The 25760-nt window shown below is 32.6% G+C and overlaps 1 protein-coding gene across 1 annotated transcript in view; it reads right to left on the bottom strand.

Moving 5' to 3' along the window:
- Positions 1-23412, bottom strand: part of LOC132264416 (ras-related protein Rap-2a) — a 122473-nt gene extending 99061 nt beyond the window's left edge. The window contains exon 1 of the mRNA XM_059764626.1: positions 22652-23412. Within this exon, the coding sequence (XP_059620609.1) occupies positions 22652-22786 (135 nt within the window). The 5' untranslated portion in view covers positions 22787-23412. The remainder of the gene's footprint in view (positions 1-22651) is intronic.
- Between the last annotated feature and the right edge of the window lie 2348 nt (positions 23413-25760).

Raw genomic sequence — 25760 nt, forward strand, 5'->3', positions numbered from 1 at the left:
TGAAGAACATTTTTCTAACTTCCACGTGGAGAAAATTGACCAGAAACAGGGCGAAAGTTGGAATTTTCTGTCCTAAAAACATCCTCAAAGCGCAAATGTCATTCTGACAGCTGTCAATTTGTATTAAATAAACTCTCAACTTTGCTTTTCTACGCCATTTCGTTCGTATTTCATTCACACTTTACACTAGCGCCGCCAGACGGCCACCAAGATAAACTATGAAATCAGTAAAATTGCAACACAAATTAGTATTTTATACGAATTAAACTACGAAATCAGTAAAGTTGCAACACAAATTAGTATTTTATACGAATTAAACTACGAAATCAGTAAAAATTGCAACACAAATTAGTATTTTATACGAATTAAAATACAAAATCAGTAAAGTTGCAACACAAATTAGTATTTTATACGAATTAAAATACAAAATCAGTAAAATTGCAACGACGCGTAAATCATTCATATTCAATCAAAGATATTAAGACATTATATTGAAAAAATTCATTAAGATTTCGTCCTTAATAAAGTAGATTAACATTTTCCTTTTATATTTCATTAAACATTTTTGCACTTTCAACAGTCTTCCAAGCAACCGTCGATGAGCAAAAGAAGGGGAAGAGAAAAAAAAGTCGTCATCGTTCAACCGGAAACTCTTTTTAACTAACACCATCATTATTAAGACGACAAATTCCTCTTCGCCCTCATCTTTTGCGGCGGTTAAATTGTCTGCGCCATCTCAGCAAAAGATGCTCTCAATTTTTTTGACAAATTCTCTTGAAGAATCTTCACAAGGTTAAGAGAAATAACGACGCACGAGTGATGGAAACAACTCAATTATTCCCGTCATCTTTCTCGGGGGCAAAAAGAAGAAGAAGAAATCTTGCAATTGCCCATGAAAATGGGAAGTTCTGTTGAGTTTGAGAGAAAGTTTCTTCACTTTGGCAAAATTGAATAATCAAGAATTACGGTGATTTTTTGCCTTTTGCGAAGAAACTCCCGGAAATTGTATTAAGGAAGTTTTAACCCGTCGTCTTCACTTGGTGTGCAATATATCCAACTGTTTCGCCACAGGAACATTCCAAGGGGGAGATATTATGGTTAGAAGTTTGTGTAAAAAGTGTTGTGAAGAAAAATGCTTCTTTTCTCTGCTTTTTAGAAGAAAATCATTCATTCTTGAGCTTTTTTTTAAGGTTATGTGACCATTTAAAGTCAAATTGAGTGAAAAATTAACATTTCAACACATCAATTCTTACACTTAAGCCAAAGGAATTTTAATCTAATAACTAGAACACTTTTCAGGACTTTATTCTTGGCTTTTACAGTAAGAAAACATGGAAATAGAATTTCAATTGAGCCTGTAAATCAACATTTCTGATTTTTTTTTTTGTAATAATTAATGTGTAATTTTAACACAATTTCCAGAAGTGAATGTGCTTCATTGAATTGTGTTAAAAGCAGAATAACAGATCTTAATCCGCAAATATCTTGGAAAAATTAATCAATCTGCAATTGTGACTCTCATTTTAAGGCATAAACATGAAAGATCTTTGCAGTAAATTCTTTTTATCGCGAATTTACATTAAATATTTACTTGAATTTTATTAATTTTGGCAAATTTCACCATTTTTCCTCTTTTACACATTATGGAATCGCTTTAAACTCTTAAATACTATTTTAGCGAGAATATCAAAGGCATGTTTCTCTGTTAACAAGTTTGGAGATTAAAATGTCTGAAGATTAACATCTATTCTTATCCACTATAAAGCGTTGGACAATAAAAATTGAAACGTTGTTACGGGCGCATTTGTGCCTCAATAAATCTGACACAGATTGTGCAATCTGTCAATCCCGAATTTCTCGGATTGACAAAGTAAAATCACTTCTTGTTCAACGTTTGAGAGTGCAACAGTGTCGTGAGTGGTGGTGTGAGGTGTTTTTTTTTCGTTTCAGTAAGTCTAGTGTCGTCATATATAAAATTCATTGGAAAACTGCGTGAAGACGAAGGAAGCGGACCTTCAGAGCGAACCCCCCGAAATCCGTGGAGCAACATTTTCAGGACTTTCTTCTTGACTTTTACAGTGAGAAAACATGCAAATTGTGCTAAACAAAACCACAAAAATAGCATTTCGAATATGTAAAAGAGTTGTTGCAACATTCCTTTTGCAATATTTTTAAATAATAAGCTGTCAAAGTTATTAATTCACACTTCTGCGTTGTAAGATTGTGATTCATAACATTTACAAAAGTGATTAATTTCATGTGAAATGTAAAATTGATATATTTCATCGCGTTGTGACAAGAAAAGTTGGAAAATTCACGTGAAAACCAAGAAAATAGACAGTGTTTTTAGACAAAGAAGTGGAAATTTGGGAAAACTCCTGGAATTTCCTTAAGATTAGTCAGAAATATGCGTATTAATCACAGTGAAGAACATTTTCTAACTTCCACGAGGAGAAAAATGACCAAAAACTGGACGGAAATTGGAATATTCTGTCCTAAAAACACTCTTAAAGACGAAATGTCATTCTGACAGCTGTCAATTCGTAATTAATAAACTCTTAACTTTGCCTTGCAACGCCTTCTTCTTCGTGTTTCATTCGTGCTTTGCACTAGCGCCACCGTACGGCTACCAATATAAGATATGAAATCTTAAAATTGCAACAATCAAATTTATTAGCTTTTAAGATAAGATATTCGAAATCTATAAAGTCACAACGACTTCTTGAGTTCTTCCGCCAAATAAAACAGCATTCTTAACCTCTTAGAAAGCACTGAATTATGAATTTTCTTTGAAAAACTTGGTCAATTTGATCAATAATTGACAGTTTTATTGGAAAATATTATAAACGAGTGATTTTTCGCAAATCGATATGAATTTTCACTGCTTGATTCAATTTTTAGAAGTGTTTTTTTGGCTGTTAAATTTGACATCTGGCCACACTGGCCATTTGACAAATGCTTTGGAGGTTTATTTTTAATTGATTGCGCACTAAAACATGAACAAATCAAACTCTTTTTGGTGATTTTTGAACCTTCAAAATTCAATAAAAGTCGCGAATAAAGGTCAGAAAGTGATTTTAGTCACATTTTCTCCCCCTTGAGAAAAACCCCTGCAATGACGAATCGTGATGTGACTCGACAAAGAATATTCCTTCAATCTTGCAACGCAATTTGCATGCGGGGGAAAAAAATGCAAGGATGCTGTGGAAAATCTGCAATTCAGAGAAATCTCTTCATTTCCACCCCCCAAAAGAAGGAAAACCAACTTCGCATCGCATCTTTTTTTTTACATCATCAATCATTCAAAAATTATCAAAAAATCATTATTTTCCAAAGTTAAGTTGAAAAAAAATAACAATTTTTGAATAAAACAATCAAGAAATGATTGTTTTTCAAAATAAAAATTGCAAAAGAATCAAATTTTGAATAAAATAATATCAAAAAATATATTTTCCAATGTAAAATTGAAAAATAATCAAATTCTAAATAAAATTAAAAGAAAAAAGTTTTTTTTTCAATCAATGGATTAAGAATATTTCTAATATTTACAATTATTCAATTATATTCAAAATTTGTGATAAATATTTAGAAAAAAATCAGAAAATAATCAGAATTTGTATAAAATAAATTTTTTTTTTATAATATTCAGAAAATAATCAAAAAAATAATCAGAATTTTATATAAAATAATCATAATTTGAATTTAAAAAACAAATAATCAAAAAATAATCAGAATTTTGTATAAAATAATCAAAATTTCAATTTAAAAAACCAAATAATCAAGAAATAATCAGAATTTTGTACGAAATAACCGAAATTTGCCTTAAAATCACAAATAAATAGAATGTAGTTTACTTACTACATATCTATCTGTCTAATTATGTGTAAAACACATTCTTGTCAGAGTTGCTCAGAAGAGAAAAGAAAGACGCGCGCGCGATGCTAAAGAGGAGGTCAAATTATGTGACCTCACTTGACTTTGGCTTTTTCCTTCTTCCTCAACACGATAATTTGCCATTAAGCATCGCACAAAATTCCCTCCGCGCAGAGCAAATTCTCTCTCTTCTCTCACACTTCTTCAATCTCTTCTCTTATCTCTTATTGCAAAATAAAATCGATTTGATTGCATCACGAATTGATTGCATCAATTCACACTCAATGCATTTCAAATTCATTTCAGCGGGAAATGCAGAGCAATTTCACTGAATTTATGTTGTGTGCGTCAGTCAGAATGGAAATTCTCAGAAAACAGAGCGTGAATTTTTCCAAGTACAGATTGAAGAATGAGGAAAGAAAGAAAAAAATCACTGCGACGCTTTTGGCCACATTAATTTGAATAGATAAAGCGTCAAAAAGAAGCCGCGCGCTGCAAAACGGAGAAACTTGACCGCGTATTTAGGCGTAAGATTTCAGCCATGAAGAGTAAAAATTACAGCGAAAAAACAGTTGATGTAATAAAGAATAAAATTGATTTTAGAATATGAAGAAATCTATGAAAACAGGCAATAAATTACCATTTTTCCGATAATTTAACACACAAATATATTCAATCGATTGAATATATCATTCAAGGTCATTCCTCTGATACAAAATGCTGACAAGGGAAAAAAAGAGTGCAATCAACAGGAAAATTAATATGGAAATGTAAAATAATAATTAATTACATAAATTATTAGTTAGAATGATTGTTACTAGAATTATTACATGAATTACACGAGGAAAATTGTGCAAAAGAAGCAATAATTGCACTGTGTTCGTTGCAACTTTACATATTTCCTATTTCAATTTATAAAAATTACAAACGGACGATGCAACTTAACATTATTTATTAGTATTATATACGAATAAAAGACAAACAAGATTGCGTCGCAAGGCGAAATTGAAATTGTTTATTTAATATAAATTTCAGCTGTTTTTACGAATTCCTTTTCGACGGGTGCCTCGAAAACTATAAAAAGTCAAAATCGCCATTTTTCAGCAAAACGAGTTCAAAATTTTGCATTAAAACAGCTGCGAAATTTGCCAAATTTACTTCAAAATACTCAAAATGCCTTCAAATCGTTCGTTAAAGTGAAAATATTGTTCTGTATTTTTTATTTTGTAAATGTTTTATTGGTTTTTATTGAAATTTTTGACTAAAATGTGGCAAAATTAATAGAAAATCTGAAAATATTACTTTTCAAAGTCGATTTTTAATGGTTTTTGAGTCGATTTTATACAAAAAATCAACTTTTCATACTTCAATTGAACTTTTTCTTAATGTTTTCAAGTGAAAAAATTTAAAAGATATGAAAAATATTCATTTAAAGTCCAGAAAAACATTTTAGGATAATTCTGAAAATCTACAAATATTTTCTAAAAAGACGTTTTATGCGTTTGACTGCAATTTTTGAGACATTTTTCTTATGGGAAAATTCTTCAGCGTAAACAATGAAAATTCGACTTTTCATTCGCAAAACATGACAATTTTATTTCCATTTGTGCTTTTTAGATAAATAAGATTTTTTACAATTGTCTCTTAAGTTAAAAATCTTAAAATTCTTGTACAGAAAGAACAAATAAAAGGCTTTTCAAAAATACATAAGACGAAAACTATGATAAATCGACTTTTCATAGTTTTCCATTCACCCGTCGAAATCAAATACGAACAAGTTGGCTTTGCAAAGCAAAATTAGTATTTTATTTAATATGAATTGACAGCTGTCAGAAAGTTATTTCTTTCCGTCTACTTTTGAACTGCAATTTTAGGAGGTTTTTTTTTTCTTCAACTTCTAATTGATTTAGTAAATGTTATGAATTGGAATCTTGCAACGTCTTTTTTTTTTAATGAATTCATATTTTTGACAATTTATTTATTTCCTCATAAATTGAAAATCAATTGATTTCTTAACATTGTGAAAAATCTAATGCAACTTTAGAGGCTCTAATTTCATGTAAATTGCGCACGAGAAAGTGATAAATGTGGGTTTTGTATATATATATGTGTGAAGGTAATTCCGCATTTGACGCGCGCTGTCTGAAATGCAATTCGCGCCGTCTTTGACGACTGTGGAAAACTGTGAGAGAGTGAATTGCGCGGAGATGAGAAATTGCGTTCGCACAGAAAATGCGGTGTTGTGGAATGAAATGAACGGGAGGGAAAATAATCAGAGCGTCGATAATGGATTTTTTCCTTCTTCTTCTTCTTCTTCTTCTTCTCTTCGCCATGTTTGATCGACAAACCCAAACAAGCAGTAAATTGGGAACTTTTTTTTTCTTTGTCGATTTGCTAAGAGAATTTATTGTGGCTTCTGTGGTGAAAAGAATTTTGGGCGAAAGTGTGTGAAAAATGCGTACGTTATTTGTGAAAATGAAGTTTTCGTTTTTTGGGAGTGAAAACAGTGAAAATAATGATAATAATCAATTGGATGTGGAATTTGATTTCTTTTTCACACCAGATTTTGTCACATACCCGATAAACTCCGAGAAACTTCAAGACTTTGAGGTCTGAGTGTTGAAATGTCGTCAAAATCAGAATCAGTGGAAATTGACTGATTTTGAGAAATTTGCGAGTCTTGGAGTGAAAAATCAGTGAGAAACTGAGTGAAAATTGGCTCAAAATTAATCAACACGATTGCTTAATGTCTCAATTTTAAGATTTTACTGCAATTTAAGTATCAAATTGTCATCGATGGCATCGGAAATGAATAATAGAATAATTATTCTAATTGTTCTTAATATTATATTGATAATTTTCACTTATTATAGAAGCTCTGAAACGGAGAATGTAAAAATTTAGTGGATATTCGAATAGAAAATAGTGATTATATTTTATAAATGTTACAATTCGTCATTTTCGCCACACATTTATTGCATTTTAACTATTTTTCCTCCGAAAAAGAGAACCAAAATAGAGTTTGATGAAGTCAAATCTAACTCTAAAATCCCGCGAATTTCTTGATTTGCCTTTCATTTGAACGCTTTTGATGTGAAAGGATTTCTTTGCCGCATCTAAAAGTATCTAAAAACTTCATTCAAAATATTTTGACTTTGAGCAAAATTTTTGACTTAAACATTATATAAAGACAGAAGCCGGTTAAGACGTAAACTTTGACCCCCCATATCTCGCCTCCTATGATCTCAATCTTCACATATAGGGGTTCGTTGGAAAGGTCTCGACCTCAGCTATAACATATTAAAATTTAAAGAAAATACACAGCCTACTTTTCAAGAAAATTAATTTTAAAGTTTCAAAAATGGTTTTCTCGACTTTAGTGCCTCTAGCGATGGTCCTACGAAGTTATGATTTTGAGGTGAGAGATGGCATTTTATGAGATCTATCTAATGAGCTTTGAATCATTCAAATCGGATAATTATATCCGGAGTTATAGCCATTTTTAGTTTTGAAACTTTGTACCCTAGTTTCTAGGGTTCGAAAGGACTTAGATCCTTAGGTGGCAATTGGTTGGAAAGGTCTTGATGTCAGCTATAACATACTACAATTGAGGCCTAATCCATGCCATAGGGGCTGAGCAAATGAGTAAAACGTTTTTTCAGGGTGTTCAAAATGGCGGACGGAAACCAAAAAAAAGTGACCCCCCATTTTTTTTTCATCAGATATCGTCATAATTAGCCTCCCTTATGTTATTTTAGTAGATTTTGCGACATTTGATTTTTTTGCTAATAATAAAATGAATAATAATAATAAAATGCGTGAAAAAATGATGATTTTCCGTACTCAATTTTTCTCAACTGAAATTCATTTTCAATGCTCTGTGAGAATTGCTGTGAGACAAATTGGTGTGTGGCTCAAGGGTTACTCAAGTTGATGAAAAGTGGATTCCATTCCTCAAAATTCCAAGAATATTCCACAATCAATTCCTTTCCATTCCAATTCATTTTTCAAAATATTCTTTCCCTCCAAAAATTATTTGAAATTGTGTTTTCGAAATCGTCTAGTTAGAAATTCCAGCGCAAATCTTCCACAAAAGAGAATTTAGCTCAAGATCGTGAAGTCGCGGGTTCGATTCTCATTCAGTTCTAATTTTTTCACAAATCTTTTTCACTTTTCTTTCCTTTTTCCTGTATTTTCCTTCATTTTATAGCTTTATATCAGCATTTTTTCTCAATTTTTTCAAGAATTATCTCTAATAACCTCAATTTGATGGCCGGAATTGCTTTTATCTCAGAGAGAGGAAATTTTTCCCACTCTTTTTAACGTTTTTATGTCAATTCTAGGTTATAAAAATGGTCAAAAGAACTCTTTTCGAAGCCCAAAATGTAATTTTCCATCTTGTTCGCTGCAAAAGTCGTTTGGAAAGCTGTTAATATCGCAATTTTCCGTCACTTTCCTTCGCAGACTTTCCGTTGTGAGTTCAAATCCAGCTCACGACAAGTTTTTTTTTTTCACTTATTTTCCGGTTTTGGTCTTTTTTTCACACCACAATTCAACCAATTGATTAATTTGAGGAGTTTTAATGCCTCCCAATGAATAATTTTCCAACATAAACCTTGCAAAACGTTATTTGTGAAGGAAATTAATTTAAAATCTGAATACTTTCAATGTAAATGCTTCAATTTTAGCTTAATTTTTTTTAATGTGCGAAATTCTTATTCTTCTATCCCAAATTAACAATTCATTCTATGGAATTTTTCACTTATATTTCCATCCATTCCTGGAATATTCTTTAGTATTCGAACTGAAACAGCTTCAAAAATGGTTCATTAATTCCTCACTTGAGCAACCCTCGATGTGGCTTTATTGACACAAAAGACCTTCTCATATCGATTGATTTCAACCATCCATTTGCCTTTGCGAGGCGCGCGCTTGTGACATACAAATGAATAAAATCCAAATTCAATGACATCATTGCGAGATGTTTGATTTCCGTAAAATATAAAATACAGCATTAACGATTGATAATAAAATTCTCCTTAAAACATCTCTCGAATGGTTGATTTTCCTCCACATTTGAGAATAATTGACACAAGGTCGCCTTTGTGTCAACACTTGAAATTTTTATCAGCTCGTCAACTCTGTTTGTGTGTTTGTCGAGAGAGAGAGAAAATCATTTGCAGCCAACGTACAATATTTTACTCTCCAAGGAGGAGATATTCGATGCAAAACAACAGATTTTGTATTTCATTTCATAAAAATTACTAATTAACGATGCAACTTTGTAACTCTTATTGACAGTTGTTAGTATTAAATACAAATGTCAAAATGACATTTCTTCTGCTGTTTCTAAAATAGAATCTTCTGAAATTACGTCAAATTTCTGTCTGTTTTCCTTCCTTGTGAAAGCAAAAAAAATATTTTTATAGGATGTTTTTGCCACAGAAAATTAATTTATTGATGATTTTAAATGTCAAAACATGAGAAATTTCTCACCGTGTGAGATTTACAAACTAAATTCAGTGGAAATTCAATCAGTTTCCCCAGAAAATATTGAAATATATTAAACTGTCAAGAGAAAAACCAATAAATCTGTTGCTTATCGTTAAATTTTTATAATTGTTTCTTTAATTTTTACGTTAAAAAGATTATTTTCCCATGTAAAATTGAAAAATAATCAAAAAATCAAATTCTGAATATAAAAATTAAAAAAAAAGTTTGTTTTCCCAATTAAAATTGAAAATAATAAAATTCTGAATAACAAAAACCAAAAAAATTAAGATTTTCCCAAGTATAATTGAAAAATAATTAAAAAAAAATCATATTCTGAATACCATAATTAAAAAAATATATTTTTTCCAAGTAAAATTGAAAAATAATAAAATTCTGAATAAAATAATTCAAAAAAATTATTTTTTCCCAAGTCAAATTGAAAAAAAAAATCAAATTCTGAATTAAATAATTTGAAAAAAAAGTTTATTTTCCTAATTAAAATTTAAAAATAATCAAAAAATCAAATTCTGAATTAAATAATTTAAAAAAAAAGATTTTCCCCCAAGTAATATTGAAAAAAAATCAAATTCTGAATTAAATAATTTAAAAAATGATTATTTTCCCAATTAAAATTGAAAAATAATCAGAATTTGTATGAAATAAATAATTTTTATTCAAATATTCAGAAAATAATCAAAAAATAATCGGAATTTTGTATGAAATATTCAAAATTTCAATAATAATCACAAATAATCAAGAAAATGATTGAATGAGTGATTTTCCCCTTATATTTGCCCCTTGATTTTTGCCTTCTCGCAAATGCGCGCGCGCATTTGCAAAGCTCAAAACCTCAGAAACATGAGTCATGCGCTGAGGTTTTGAAACAAAATTCCAGAGAGTCTTTTTTCTCTTGTTGTCGTCAATCGACACAAACACACACGAGTGAGATTTTAAGGTGGTTTCTTCGGCAGGTTTCTGAGGTCAAACATTTGCCCACCAAAAAAAGAGGTGCTTTTTATTGCTTGGAACGCGGTAAAAAAAAAATTGCAGATGTTTCATTCCATAACGCTCTTCTTGAAGTTGTATTTTGACTGGTGGCAAACCAACTGAAACATCTTCAAGATATTTCTTGGCGCGAACTTCCGAAGGTTGAGGATTATTTTCTGCATGAAAAATCACCGCTGACAATCCACAAAATGGAATTTAATTGATAGTCAAATCGTCACATTCAGCAACGCAAGAATATCACATTTCAAATATCGACGGGTGAATGGAAAACTATGAAAAGTCGATTTATCATACTTTTTGTCTTGTGTTATTTTTGAAAAGCTTTTTTTTTGTTCTTTCTGTACAAAAATTTTGAGATTTTTATTTTAAGAAACAATTGTAAAAAATCTTATTTATCTAAAAAAGCACAAATGGATGAAAATTGGAAAGATTTTTCTAAGAAAAATGTCTCAGAAATTGCAGTCAAACGCATAAAATGCCTTTTCAGAAAATAATTTTTAATTTTAAATATTATTCTAAAATGTTTTTTAGACTTTTAATGAATATTTCTCTTATCTTTTTAATTTCTTACTGGAAAACATTAAAGAAAAGTTCAATTGAAGTAAGAAAAGTTGATTTCTTAGAACTTGTTTGGATAAAATCGTCTTTGGAAAATGTTATTTTCAAATTTTCTATTATTTTGTCATATTTTAGTGAAAATATTTTAATATTATAGCAATATTAACACTTTCATTAACGATTAGAAAGCGTTTTAAGATAAATTTGCCAACAATCTTAATGCAAAATTTTCAATTTGCTCTTCTGAAAAAATAGGACAATTTTGACCTTTTTATTCCTGTAAAAGATTTTTTTTGAGATCTTTATCTTAAGAGAGAATTGTAAAAAATGTTATTAATCTAAAAAAAACACAAATGGTAAAAAATTTTCATGTTTTACGAATGAAAATTCAAATATTCAACAATTTCTCTATGAAAAAAGTCTCCAAAATTGCAGTTAAACGCATAAAATGCTTTTTCAGAAAATCATTTTAGATTTTCAGAATTATTCTTAAATGTTTTTTAGACTTTAATTGAATATTTCTTATATTGTTCCATTTGAAAATAATAATTATTTTTTATTATTTCATTCAGAATTTGATTATTTTGATTATTTTGTAATTTTACTTGGAAAAATAATTTTTTTTATTGAAAATTTGATTATTTTTTAATTTTACTTGGGAAAATAATAATTTTTTTTTACTCAAATAATTGAATTTTTGATTGGAAAACATTAAATTTCCTCAAAAATCACCTTGAGATTTGCTTTTTGACTTCTAATGAATATTTCTAATATCTTTTAAATGTTTTTTTTTACTTGAAAACTTTAAAGAAAAGTTCAATTTCAAGGTGTTTTAAAGTTAAAAAGGGGACAATTTTGACCTTTTTATTCCTGTAAAAGATTTTTTTTGAGATCTTTATCTTAAGAGAGAATTGTAAAAAATGTTATTAATCTAAAGAAACACAAATGGTAAAAAAAAATTTCATGTTTTACGAATGAAAATTCAAATATTCAACAATTTTTCTATGAAAAATGTCTCAAAAATTACAGTCAAACGCATAAAATACCTTTTCAGAATTATTCTAAAATGTTCTTTAGATTTTAAATGAATATTTTTCATATCTTTTAAATTTTTTTCACTTGAAAACATTAAGAAAAATTTCATGTAATCATGAAAAATTGATTGAAACGCATAAAATGCCTTTTCTTAAAATATTTGTAGATGTTCAGAATTATTCTAAAATGTTCTTTGGATTTGAAATGAATATTTCTCATATTTTTTAAAAAGTTTTTACTTAAAAACATTTAAGATTGCAAGGAAAAGATCAAGTGGAGTATGAAAAATTGATTTTTTAGAAATAATTTCGATAAAATCGACTCGAAGACTAATAAAAATCAACTTTGGAAAGTAATTTTTTCAGATTTTCCATTAATTTTGCCATATTTTAATCAAAAATTCCAATAAATACCAATAAAATCATCTAAAATATTTACAAAATCAATAATTCAGAGCAATATTTGCACTTTAACGGACGATTTGAAGGCGTTTTTTAAGATAAATTTAGCAAATTTTGCAGCGATATTGAAGCGAAAATCTTGAAATTGTTTTGCTGAAAAATTGCGCTTTTGGCTTTTCACAGTTTTCGAGGCACCCGTCGAAGTGTGATGATTAATTCATAGTTTGTTTGGTGTTTATGTTTTATCTCTAATGTTATTTGCTCCTCCGCAATGAGATTATGTGGAAATTAGTAATTAAGATGAGGATTTACAGTGACAAAGTCACAAATTACAAGAGGATTAATAATCCACAGAGAGAGAAAGAGAGAAAAGATGGAGAAGATCTCGATGGCGTGACAAATGGGCAGGAAAAAAGCTGTACACTTTCAGTTTCTAACCATTAAAAATCATTAATCTTTTTCCACTTCCAAACACACCTCTGGCTGTGAGAGTCCAAGAATGACGCGAGATTTCAGCGCGTCGCTTAACTTCTCATTTCATCTTAATTTGCAATTTAATCTGAAAAATATTCCCTTCAATTCTCTCTTTCTCTCTCTTTCTCTCTCACACACACACATTTTTAATTGAGCCATTGAATGTCGGTTGGCTTTTTTTTCCCTTCTGGCCTTTGTGAATTCACACTGATAGTCGAGAGTCAAATCTCTTCTCTTTTTCTCTCTTTGTCGATGACTCAGAGGGTCAATCAGAGTGAAATGTCCGTTTTATTAGCAGAAAGTGATGTGCAAAGCTATGAAAATGTCATAAACGCTCATTTGCCACGCCCCTTCGCATGCCCCGCCCCTTTATATGACAATTATATCAATTTACACCATCGAATTGAGCTTCTTGGCTCTATATGTAATCGCACAAGAAATAGAATTTCGCAAAATCGAATAAAATTACATAAAAGAGATCAAATATGACAAAATCCGCCGAAAAGAAAAAAGGGGGGTTATTTTTTTTTTGGTTTCCAACCATCCGGGAAGAGATATCGACATGCAATTTGCACCAAAAGTCAAAATTTCTACTGCCGCTAGAACTTGATGATGTCAAATCCATCCCCCACCCCTTTGTCAGCCATTTTGAACATCCCAAAAAAACATTTTACTCATTTTTTCAGCCCCTATGGCATGGATTTGTCCCAAATTCCAGTATGTTATAGCTGATCTCAAGACCTTTCCATCGAACCACCACTAAAGAACCTAGGTTCTTCCAGACCCTAGAAACTAGGGTACAAAGTTTCAAAACTAAAAATGGCTATAACTCCTGTTCTAATTATCCGATTTGAATGATTCAAAGCTCATTAGATAGATCTCATAAAATACAATCTTTTACTCTTACATCATAACTTGGTAAGATTAGCACTAGAGGCGCTGAAGTCGAAAAACCCTTTTAGAAACTTCAAAATCGAATAACTCGAAAACTACATTGTGTATTTTCTTTAAATTTTAATATATTGTAGCTGAGGTTGAGACCTTTCAAATGATCCGTCATTTATGAAGATTGAAATAATAGGAGGGGAGATATGTCTTTGTTTTTAGGTCCCTAATTTTGCTTAAAGTCAAAAATATTTTAAATTAATTTTTTAGATACTTTGATAGTCCAGATTGAGACGTTTCTTAAATGTTTTTATACTTCTTTATCAATGCCATAGAACTCGAGATATAGTGGTTTAAATATGAAAATAATTGAGTGAATTGCCTACTTTGTGGCGATTAAAATCCATCGATTACTACGTGGTTTTTAGTAACATCGTGAACCAACAAAAACTTAAATAAAGTTATTATTCAGAACCTCATTTATAGTGGTTAAAATAAATTTCAACAAATAATAAATAAATTAGATCCAAAATCACTTTAGCTCAATTACAAATCGAGTTTGTTACATTTCGATGTTCGCATAAGCGACTCTTGGCGTTGGCTTATCACATGTTTTGTCATTCAAAATGGTAAAGAAGGTTTAGTTAGTGACTAAATGTCGTTTTTAGGGGCCTTTTTGAATCCTTCTGAGGTTTCATAGTCAAAAATGACACAATAATTTTATAAAGTCAAAAACTAAAAACACTCCAAAATCACCCTGTTCTTCCCCTAAAATCCAAAAATATTGAGCAAATCGAGCAAATGTATTTATTTGACGAGTGGCAAAAACAGAAAAAAAAATCATTAACACCGAAGCAAAGCATCAGCAATAAAAGGCTGAGGAAAAACCAGATGTTAGAATTGAATCACGTAAATCACGTTTTAACTGTCTCAAGACCGTTTTCCGCCTTTTAACATTGAGAGATTCAACTTGAGTTTTTCACAGAAGAGAGGAGAAAAATTGAACACACACACAACAATACAAAAACAAGAATAATAATAATAATATTGTGAAGGAAAGAAGAAGAAGTAAAGTGAGTTGAGACGGAAATTGAGAAAAAACACAGTGCAATTTAACATCTGCTTAGATGAAATTTCTTTCGGATTTGTGTGTGTTAGAGTTTGCTCTCCTTAAGCGTCTCAAATCACCCCGAAGATCCATCAAATGCTGAGGCAAATGAGTGAGAAAAGTTAATTGTTACATGATTACACATTTCTTACAATCTCTCTCTCTTTCGCTCTTTCTCACCTGCGCCTTTGTGTGTTTGTGGCAAAAAAAAAAAGAAAATCATTGTGAAAATGACTCAGAGAAACAAGTGGATGAGATGATCGAGATAAAAATTGAGTCTCTCACTCGAAAGCCACCCGAAAAATGTGGGATAAACTCATTGGCTTTATGGCTAGCTGGGATTTTACCAAGAGGACAATCACTCACGGTTTGAGACCATTAACTTTGTGATTATTCAATCTTTTTTTTCGATTATTTCGTGATTAGGGGTAAGTGGGGCAGCTTCAGATTCAAAATGCTGTTCCAACTTTAGGATTTTTTCTTGAAAAATCGGCTGAATATATTGAAATGATCACAACGCTCAAATAAACTCTCGTCTGTTGAGCTTCAGAAAATGCCTTTCATTGGGCATTAAAACTGATCCTTTTTCCTCTAAAGGAGATTAAAAATAATATTGTAATTTATCTGAAACTGCCCCGCACGGGGATGTTTCGGATTGCTCTGGGGCAGTTTCAGATTTTCACTGATATTTACCATAAATTCCATTGTGGAATTGTCGAATCGCGGGCAAATGATCACTTTGATATCTATTCTACGCACTGAAACTGTTTAATTCCCTAAAAATCGCCTTTAAAGTAATATTTTCGCGACTTTTCTGGACCCTTGCACGGACTGTCAAAATGTCTGAGCGAAAAGCAAGTTGCCCGTCATTTTTCCTGTGTCGCAACGCCACCATGCGTGAGTGGTGGCAACTTGACGCGCCGCGAAAGTTCCGCGCAAAATGTGCTTCTCGAAATTTCTGCTCTAATCAGTGATTTTCGCGTGTATTTTCTCACTTTTCCACTAAGCAATAGGGGTTAGCAATAGGGCCTAATAGGGGTAAATGGGGCAGCTTCAGATTGGGGCAGCTTCAGATTTCTTAATTTTCTCAGAGATTTTTACATGAATAAATTCCTGGTCTTCACACAATGTTTGTAGTCCTTAAGGACTACAATTGACGAAAATTTGCACAGGATTGCCTTGACTGTTTAGATAAAATAAGTGAAAATTGAAAATCACTCACAAACTAGAATTTTGCTGCCGAATTGATTGCGTGTTTTCTCCATTAAAAAAGCCACAATTCGCGTGAAACACAATCAAAGGTTATTGAGAGTTAAGTAGAGATTCTAAATATGCCCGAACTTTTCCTCCTGATCACGGCCTTTTCAGTGGGTGGTGGAAAATGCACAAACACTGCACACGGGGCAGTTTCGGATCGCCACGGACTGACAACAGCGCGCTCTGACAGAATGACGCAACATCACGGTCGAAATTTTCTTGTGGCAAATATTGAAGATTTTTCACAAAGTGCCGTTCTGTGCTGCATTGCTTCATCACGTTAAACGACTTCTTAGTGGAAAAGTGAGAAAATACACGCGAAAAACACTGATTTGCACTGATTTGATTTGTGGTGGCACTGAAGTTGCCACCACTCACGCATGGTGGCGTTGCGACACAGGAAAAATGACGGGCAACTTGCTTTTCGCTCAGACATTTTGACAGTCCGTGCAAGGGTCCAGAAAAGTCGCGAAAATATTACTTTAAAGGCGATTTTTAGCGAAATAAACAGTTTCAGTGCGTAGAATAGATATCAAAGTGATCATTTGTCCGCGATTCTACAATTCCACAATGGAATTTAAGGTAAATATCAGTGAAAATCTGAAGCTGCCCCAGAGCAATCCGAAACATCCCCGTGCGGGGCAGTTTCAGATAATTTACAATATTATTTTCATTCCTCTTTTAGAGGAAAAAGGATCAGTTTTAATGCCCAATGAAAGGCATTTTCTGAAGCTCAACAGACGAGAGTTTATTTGAGCGTTGTGATCATTTCAATATATTCAGCCGATTTTTCAAGAAAAAATCCTCAAGTTGGAGCAGCATTTTGAATCTGAAGCTGCCCCACTTACCCCTACTCAAATTTTGATTTTTTTCGTTCAAAATTCACATTATTTTTTGATTATTTTCTGAATATTTGATTAAAATTTTTTATTTCATTCAAATTCTGATTATTTTTTGATTATTTTCTGAATATTTGATTAAAATTTTTTATTTCATTCAAATTCTGATTATTTTCTGAATATTTTATAAAAAAATTATATCAAAACAATTCTGATTTTTTTTTATTATAATCAAATAATAATCAAAATTTGAATATGAATTATAAAAAAAAATTTTTTTTTTAATTATTTTTCAAATTTTGATTATTTCATACAAAATTTGGATTATTTTTTTGATTATTTCCGGAATATTTAATCAAATTTTGAATATAATTGAATAATTGTAAATATTCTGAAAGAATAATTTTTTTTCAAATATTTTTGAATTTCATTTGAGAAATTATTCATTTCTTGACTATTTTATTCAGAATTTGGTTACTTTGTTTTTTTTTTGTGATATTACTCGGGAAAATAATCATTTTTTGATTATTTTTCTCAAATAATTGATTATTCGATTAGAGAACATTAAAAGTTTCCTTAAAAGTCGCCTTGCGTTTTGCCCCTTGGATTTTACCGCCGCTTTTTCAGTGGACAACATCAAGCAAAGCAAGTTTAAATAGAAGAAAAACCTCTATTAGACAGAAAAAGTCTAAAACTAGTTTAAAAATCAACTTAAACTGGTCATATATTGACTTTGAAACAGTTTTTTTTTACTTTAAAATAATATTATTGACTTTAAGTGCCTCTAGCGGCAGTCATATAAACTTCAGCTGTTCGAAATGTTTATAGAGTTTTGCAAGAGCTTTCCAACGAACCCAAAATCGTAACAATCGGATAAATATAACCCAAATTAAAGTGTATTTAAAGTTAAAACTTTAAACCGTCATAACTCTGGTTCTATTGCATCCACAAAAAACTAAAACCTATTTTTAGAAACGCCCTAATCTGGACTACAACACACTAAAATCTCATCAAATTTCATAGAAGATTTGCCGAGATACAGGCGTTCAAGGTTTTTTCAAAATGGCGCCATCACTGATTACGTCACAGGTTAATGGAGTATAAATGGAAGAAAAACTTCTATTAAACAGAAAAGTCTAAATCAAGGGGGAGATAAGACGGCTCTTGACATTTCCACAGACACTTCCAGAACTTCATCACTGACTTAAAACATGCGTTTTCCTTATTTTCTTCCCCTTTTGCGGAACACTTTATAGATTTTTCTAACCTCATTAAGTATCATAACCTCACATTTTTATCGTCATTTGTTTCTCAAATACTCAATTTTTACTTATTTGACCTTGAAAAAAAACTTACAGACAAACAGTAACCTAAAAATTACCTTGAAATATCTCAAAGAACCGTTGAAAGAAAATTATTTGGAATCTTTTAAAGGCAAAACTAATCAAAAATGAGCTTAAATTTGATATTTTAGAGTAGAAAAATCAATCAAAAAGTTCTTAAAATAGACAATTTCGTATCCTTAAACAATATTTTAGAGGTTATGATTCAATTTTAGCGCAAATTAACGTTAAAGAATATGAATTATTCAAATTTGAGTGTTAATTTACTTTGAAAGAAGCTCTGAAACGCTTAATATTACAAATATTCAAGCACTTTCTGTATATTTCCCCCCTGGTCTAAACCTTTTTTTAGAAAAACAACTGAAACTGGACCTTTTGAAATACTCTTAAATAGTTTGAAATACTTTTAAAGCACTCGAACAGATTTTTAATAACTTAAAATTGTATTTAAGGCTTCGTTTTCTGATTTATTCCCTTCATTTTCATGCCTTTTTATTAAGAAATTTCTTTTATAATTCTCAATTGAATGATTTTTATCGGGAAAATCATAATTATTGTGTTCAAGGGGGAGATAATGTGGCTAAAATCTGTACAACAATTTCCGTGAAAAATCCTTAACACTTCCAGTGCTTTAAATATGATTTTTCCTTATTTTTCAACCGTTTAAATTAACATAACCTCAAATTTAGGAGTCTTTGACCCAAAAAGACGCCTTTTTTACCTTTTATAACCTTCAAAACTCAGAGAAAAACAGTATTTTAGATGTATTTGAAGTTTCCAGTGAATTTTTTGATATGATTTAACTTTAAATCGCTCTTTTGGATGCATTTTGGAACATAACCTATAAAATATCTTGAGGTATTTGAAAGAATCCTTGAAAAAATCCATTTTCGGAATGTTTTAGAGGCAAATTTGGGGAATATTAAACTATTTTAGAGTAGAAAAATCAATCAAAAAGCTCTTAAAATAGACAATTTCGTATCTTGAAACAGTATTTTTGAGGTTATGTGTCAATTTTAGTGTAATTAACATAGTTTCGCATTGAAATCTTGTAGTTTTCAACAAAATTCAAAATTAAACCAGCTTAAGCGAAAGAATGAGTGATTTTTGAGGTTATTTAGTGATAAAGTTTGTCTTAAATTCATAACATAACCTAGAAAATTGCAAAAAACAATTCTTTTCTCCAAAAATCGCGGTGATTTCTTTTTAAAATGACTTTTAAATGCATCCAATTGATAAATATTCAAGCATTTTCATTTCCAAAGACTTTAATTGAATTGTACACCACTTCAGACTGTATTATCTCCCCCTTGATTATGTTTGATGTTTTGCTGAATATTGAGAAAATTCTTCTAATTTTACTTGATTAAAATAAGATAATTTTAATGCTTTTCCATTGCTGGAAAATTCCTGTTACCGATGATTTTTTATTCTTTTTTCAATTTATGTCAGCACGGCTTTCCCTTTCTCTCTCTCTCTCTCTCTCTCTCTTTGTCACAGAGATTCTCACCCAAAATGAGGTGAAATCACAGTAATTCCACGAAAATCGCACGGTTTTAATGCGCCATCGCTGGAAATTTTCCCAATTTATCGATGATGTTTTTTCGGTGGATTGAGACAGAATTGATAAATCCGCGATAAATGGCACACAAAAATCCTCTTGTTACTTAATCGTCTCCCACTCCATATTTCAGTCAATTGGAAACACACACACACTGCAAATTTCCGATGAGTTTCTCTCTTGTCGATTTTTGCTGTGAATTGCAGCTTTTTCTTTTGCTTCAAACTTCGGGAAATGTTACGTAAAAATGTTGAGTTGATTTTTGCATGTTTTTTTTGTTGTTGTATTTCGCTCAACACCTCAACGCGCTTGGCGTACAAGACGCGTGTTGTGCGCTTCATTTCCGTTGCTGCATTGGCGTTGGTTCTTTTGTTGTTGCGCGCCAGTCATTGAACACTCTTTGCGACACTTGAGTGGCTCGAATGCACAAATATTCCGGGAATTGTGTGTGGCCAAAGAGACACTCTGAATCTTCCGAGCACTTCGGAAAAATGGAAAAATGGACTCAGGAAGGCTAAATATGATGAAATATGATGAGAAAGCAGATCATTTTGTCATGTTTCACTCATTGACAAGAGATATCAATGTGCGATGTTGTCAAATCCAATCTGTCACTCTTCTGTCCGCCATTAAACATTATAACTTGGTGAAATCTCTACTTGAGGCGCCAAAGTCGCAAAAACGATGTTTGATCATTCAATGTCAAATCTCTTGTAAGGAACGTTTCTAGACTTTCTTTAAATAGACGTGCTTACATGCCCTTAAGTAGACTTTATTCTCCATTAACCTGTCATATAATCAGTGACGGCGCCATATTAAAAAAAAACCTTGAACACCTGTATCTCGGCAAATCTTCTGTGAAATTTGATGAGATTTTAGCATGTTGTAGTTCAAGTCAGGATGTCTCTAAAAATAGGTTATAACTTTTCACAGATGCAGTAGAACTGGAGTAATATCGGTTTAAAGTTTTAACTTTAAATACGTGTAATTTCAGTTCTGTTGATCCCATCATAATGATTTTGGACTCGTTAAAAAGCTCTGACAAAATTCTACCAATATTTCGATCAACTTAAGTTTATCAGCATCCAAATTCCTATGGAATTCAGCATGAAATCTTCCATGCTGAATTCCATAGGATTTTCCTTATTGATCCAACGGAGTTCCGAGGAATTTTCCATGGATTTTCCCCATAGGGTTATAGTATTTTTCTGTCATATTTCCTATTCTTTATGCGCCACTGAGAAAGTCATCTCTGGATATCCCACAAATGTTCTTGGAGCTCCCTGGAGGTTGTATTTGGGTTTTTATGTGAGCACATGATTGCAGTGTCATCAACATAAGTGGCAGTGGTGACGTACGTCAACGTGGGCAAATCTCTAGTGTAGATCTGGTATAAGATTGGCCCCAGAACACTTCCCTGTGGGACGCCCCAGCCTCAATTGGTCTCAACTCAGACAGCTCCGACTGTTGATAAACCCGAAACTTTCGATTTACAAGATATGACTCCATCAGGGCAGTGAATCCACTCATATCACCTTCACGCTCAACAAAGAGATCCTGCCCGGCTGTGTCCCTGAACGGCTCAAGGATCCCTCAGCAGACTCATGTTAAATATCTCGGGATTCACCTGGACAGGAGACTCACTTGGAAGCATCAAATAACTACTAAGATGACTCAACTTAAACTGCGCACGGCAAAGCTCTTCTGGCTCCTCGGCCGCCACTCTAGTCTACCTCTTCGCTCAAAAGTTCTCGTGTACAAATCTGTCATCAAGCCTATTTGGATATATGGCATCCAAGTGTGGGGTTCAACTTGCAAGTCAAACTTGAGCATCCTCCAACGATTTCAATCTAAACTACAGCGTGGGCACTAATTATAGCTCCACTGTAGGTTATTCTGGGGCAAAATCAAAAAATATCAAATATGGCATTTGATTGCCTATTCATAGCCTAAACAAAACCCCCAATATGAGGCCCCACCGCCGGATCCTAGGGATTCTAGGGAACTTTATCACTTTCTGCGTTGGCACTAATTGTAGCTCCACTTGGGAAATTTCACTATATCTCAGTGAAAAAAAATCGGAAAATTCTGAAAATCACAAGGATCCTTCATTTTGAACCCAGAAACCATTTACCGTCGCCACACCCCGCCTCGGTCCTCCGTGGACCGCACTGTTAAAGGTCTTTGCCTAGTACTACGTGATTGCCCAATATGGGTCCTCTGCATTGGGGTTGGGGGGCCCAATGGCCACAAACTCCTTCATAGAGCTTGACTGAAGCCTTTTGAGCATAATTGGGCTATCTGACCCCGATACCATCCTTGAATCCTGGCCTTAAGCACTTCTTTTAGGGTCTTTTTCTGCTTCTAACAGCCCAAATCACCCCATCCCCCGGACCACCCCCAATGAAATGGGGCGAAAAGTTCTTCGGGCACTTCTAGGAAACCCGTGGACCCTAGATCCTGGGACGGGTAGCGCCTCGGAGGGAGCGACACACCGTGGAATGAGACCCAGTCGAAAACCACCTAAAATTGTATGGTTTTTCATTGAACTTCAACTGGCAAAAAATATATATATTTCCTATTCTGTGTGTCAGAAATCTTTCTTGAGAGGATTTTCACACACTCAATCTTCAATGGAAAATTGCTCTTCAGCGCTTTGACAGCGACGTTGTTTAATGGGTTAATTGCACTGACTTTCGCCCAGAAAGATTCACTCCCGGAAAGCGGGCATTTCTATGGGCAATTTGCGCTGGAGAGCGCGCGTGTGAAGAAGAAGATGGGCAATTTGGGGAGCTGCGAAAGTTCGGTCAACTCACCTCAATCTCCTTCCTGTAGAAATCCTCAATTGTGGGATCGTACTTCTCAATGAAGCATCCGGACACGAATTGGACGGTGAGGGCGGACTTGCCCACGCCTCCGGAGCCCAGCACCACGACCTTGAACTCGCGCATCTCTTGAGGGGCGCTGCTTTGAGGGTGTCTGGGCGGTTGTCTGGGTGGCGTCTGAGGGGCGCGCAGAGTCGTCGCTGGGGTGGAGAGAGAGAGAGAGAGACAAGCGCTCAAGAGGGAGATTTCACTGCACTTCGCGGGCGCGGAATGTCATTGCCAGTCGTCGATGACTGTGTGGCTCAGCATCAAGCGGATGGCGTGCGTGTCACGCGAAAAACTCACTTTCTCAAAGGCACAAGAAAGCGTCAAATCCACTGTTTTGTGTGTGTGTGTGTTTGATTGAGAACTTTCAGCACCAAACACCGCCCATTGGCATCTTCTTCACGACACAAGAACACACTCACAAAATCACCAATTTCTTCACTTCCGCTGCCAAAATCACTCCACAATGAGATGCAGAAGGGAAAATTGCATTTTCTTCTTCTCCTTTCCTCAAAACACACACTGTTGTTGGGTTTGCACACGGCGCCGCAAGGGGCGCTGACTGAATGCACCTCTTCTTCTTCTTTTGCGAAAAAGCACCACAAAAATCGCACAAAAACAGAGAAAAACCAACAATTTTCACCACCTTTTCACCACACTTTGGACACACGACCGGTGGGGGTGTGTTGGGGACAATTGGGGGTGGTTTTATTGCGAGAATTTTCACTGAAAATCCAACAAGCTTGTGATGGAACAAGAGATCCGAACCACGGAAAGCGAACACTCGGAATGACACATCCAACAATCTTCGTCGGTGGATGACAGTTCACTACGCTGGCATGCCAGCCACTGTCACACAGCGCTTTGGCGCTCTTTTGCCGCCGTATAACAGCGAAAAGGGGATTTTTGGGGATTTTTCCATGGAAATTGCGCTTAAAGAAATGCTTCAAACTAATCTAGACTGACAAACAGGCCGAAAGTGTGCTTATTGCTCAAAATTCTTAGTGTATTTTGATTCTTTCACCCCTTTTTCTCATGAGAAACCATGACATTTGCAGTGTTATACAGTTTAATGCGAGTGCGCTACTCAATCAAGCATGGCGCTGTGTTCGCATGATTGCTGTCTTGCTGACATTTTCCGAAAGAGGTTGACGTCTTCGCTAAGCGCTTTCAAATAATAACGCTCAGGTAATTTTGCTTTGTACAATCAAAATGCTGTAAATCTACTGATTTAGTGCTTTATTCAGTGATAATTAATATCAAAGCCAAGGGGCAAATCACAAGGTGATTTTAGAGGAAACTTAATGTTCTCAAATCAAATAATCGATTATTTGAGTAAAATAATCAAAAAATGAATATTTTCTCAAATAAAATTGAAAAATAATCAAATTTAACAAAAAAATTATCCAAAACGGAATCTTTTCCAAAGTAAAGTTGTGAAAAAATACAAATTTTTAATAAAATAATCAGAAAAAGAATGTTTTCCAAAATAAAATTGCAAAATAATAAAATATTGAATAAAATAATAACAAAAAAATTAATATTTCCTAAAGTAAAGTTGCAAAAAAAAATCAAATTCGCAAATAAAATATTAAAAATCTAATTATTATTTTCGAAAGTAAAGTAACAAAGAAAAAAAATCAAAATAATCAAATTCTGAACTAAATAATTAAAAAAAAAGAATTTTTTCACAAGTAAAAGTGAAAAATATTCAAAATTTGAATTAAAATCACAAATAATTTAAAAATAATCAGAATTTGTATCAAATAAACAATTTTTTATTAAATATTTAAAAAAGAATCAAAAATATTCAAAAAAAATTATCAAATTTTTATCAAATTTTCATCAAATAATTTAAAAATATCAAAATTTTGTATTAAATAATCGATTTTTAATAAAATATTCAGAAAAAATATTCAAAATATTCAAAAAAAAATCAAATTTTCATCAAATATTCAGTAAAAATAAAAAAAAAAATTATCAAAATTTGATTAATAATCACAAATAATCATAAAAATGATTAAATAATCATAAAGTTAATGGTCTCAACTTGCGCGAGTGACTTTCCCCTTGATCAAAGCCAATTAATTCAAGGGGGAAATGATATGTCTATTCACTACACGGGAATTTATACAATATCAAATTTTTTTATTAAATCCCTGAGCTTGCAATCGTCATTTTGAGCAAAGAAGTGAATTGAAACAGTTTTGATTAATGCATTTTTTTCCTGAAACAATTATAACTCTGGTTCTATGGCTTCGATCGTAAAGTTTGACCCCATTTTGGAAACGTCTCAATCTGTACTATCGAAATACTTAAGAAATTATCCAAAAATAGTGTGACTTTGGAACAAAATTTTTCACTTCCAAATTTCAAAAATTATGTTTTTCACATTAGCGCCTCTGGCGGTGGTCTGATGAACTTCTGTTGTTCTAAATAGTCGTAGAGTTTTGTAAGAGCTTTCCAACGAGCCCAAAATCGTAACGATCGGATAAAGAGAACCGAAGTTATAGCATATTTAACATTAAAACTTTAAACCGTCATAACTCCGGTTCTATTGCATTCACATAAAACTATAACCTATTTTTAGAGACGTCTCGACCTCAACTACAACATACTAAAATTTAAAGAAAATTTATGATCAAGTTGCAGAGATACAGGCGTTCAAAGGTTTTTCAATATGGCAGCATTTGTCATGACGTCACAGAGTAATAATGAATATGGCCTACTAAAGGGCATTGAGACACGTCTTTTACTGAAGAGATGATCAAAATCGGTTGATAAACACCGGAGATAAAGGCCGATAAAAGTGTGAACTTTGACCTTCCATATCTTCACTCCTAATTAATAGGGCCCTAAAAGTAACGGTTCGTTGGAAAGGTCTCGACCTCGGCTATAACATATTAAAATTTAAAGAAAATACACAGCCTACTTTTCAAGAAAGTTAATTTTAAAGTTTAAAAAATGGTTTTCTCGACTTTAGCGACTCTAGCGGTGGTTCTACCAAATTATAATGTTTAGATGGGAGATGGCATTTTACGAAACCTTTCTAATG

Source organism: Phlebotomus argentipes, unplaced genomic scaffold, assembly GCF_947086385.1.
Source record: "Phlebotomus argentipes unplaced genomic scaffold, Phlebotomus argentipes genome assembly contig_51, whole genome shotgun sequence".
NCBI lineage: Eukaryota > Metazoa > Arthropoda > Insecta > Diptera > Psychodidae > Phlebotomus > Phlebotomus argentipes.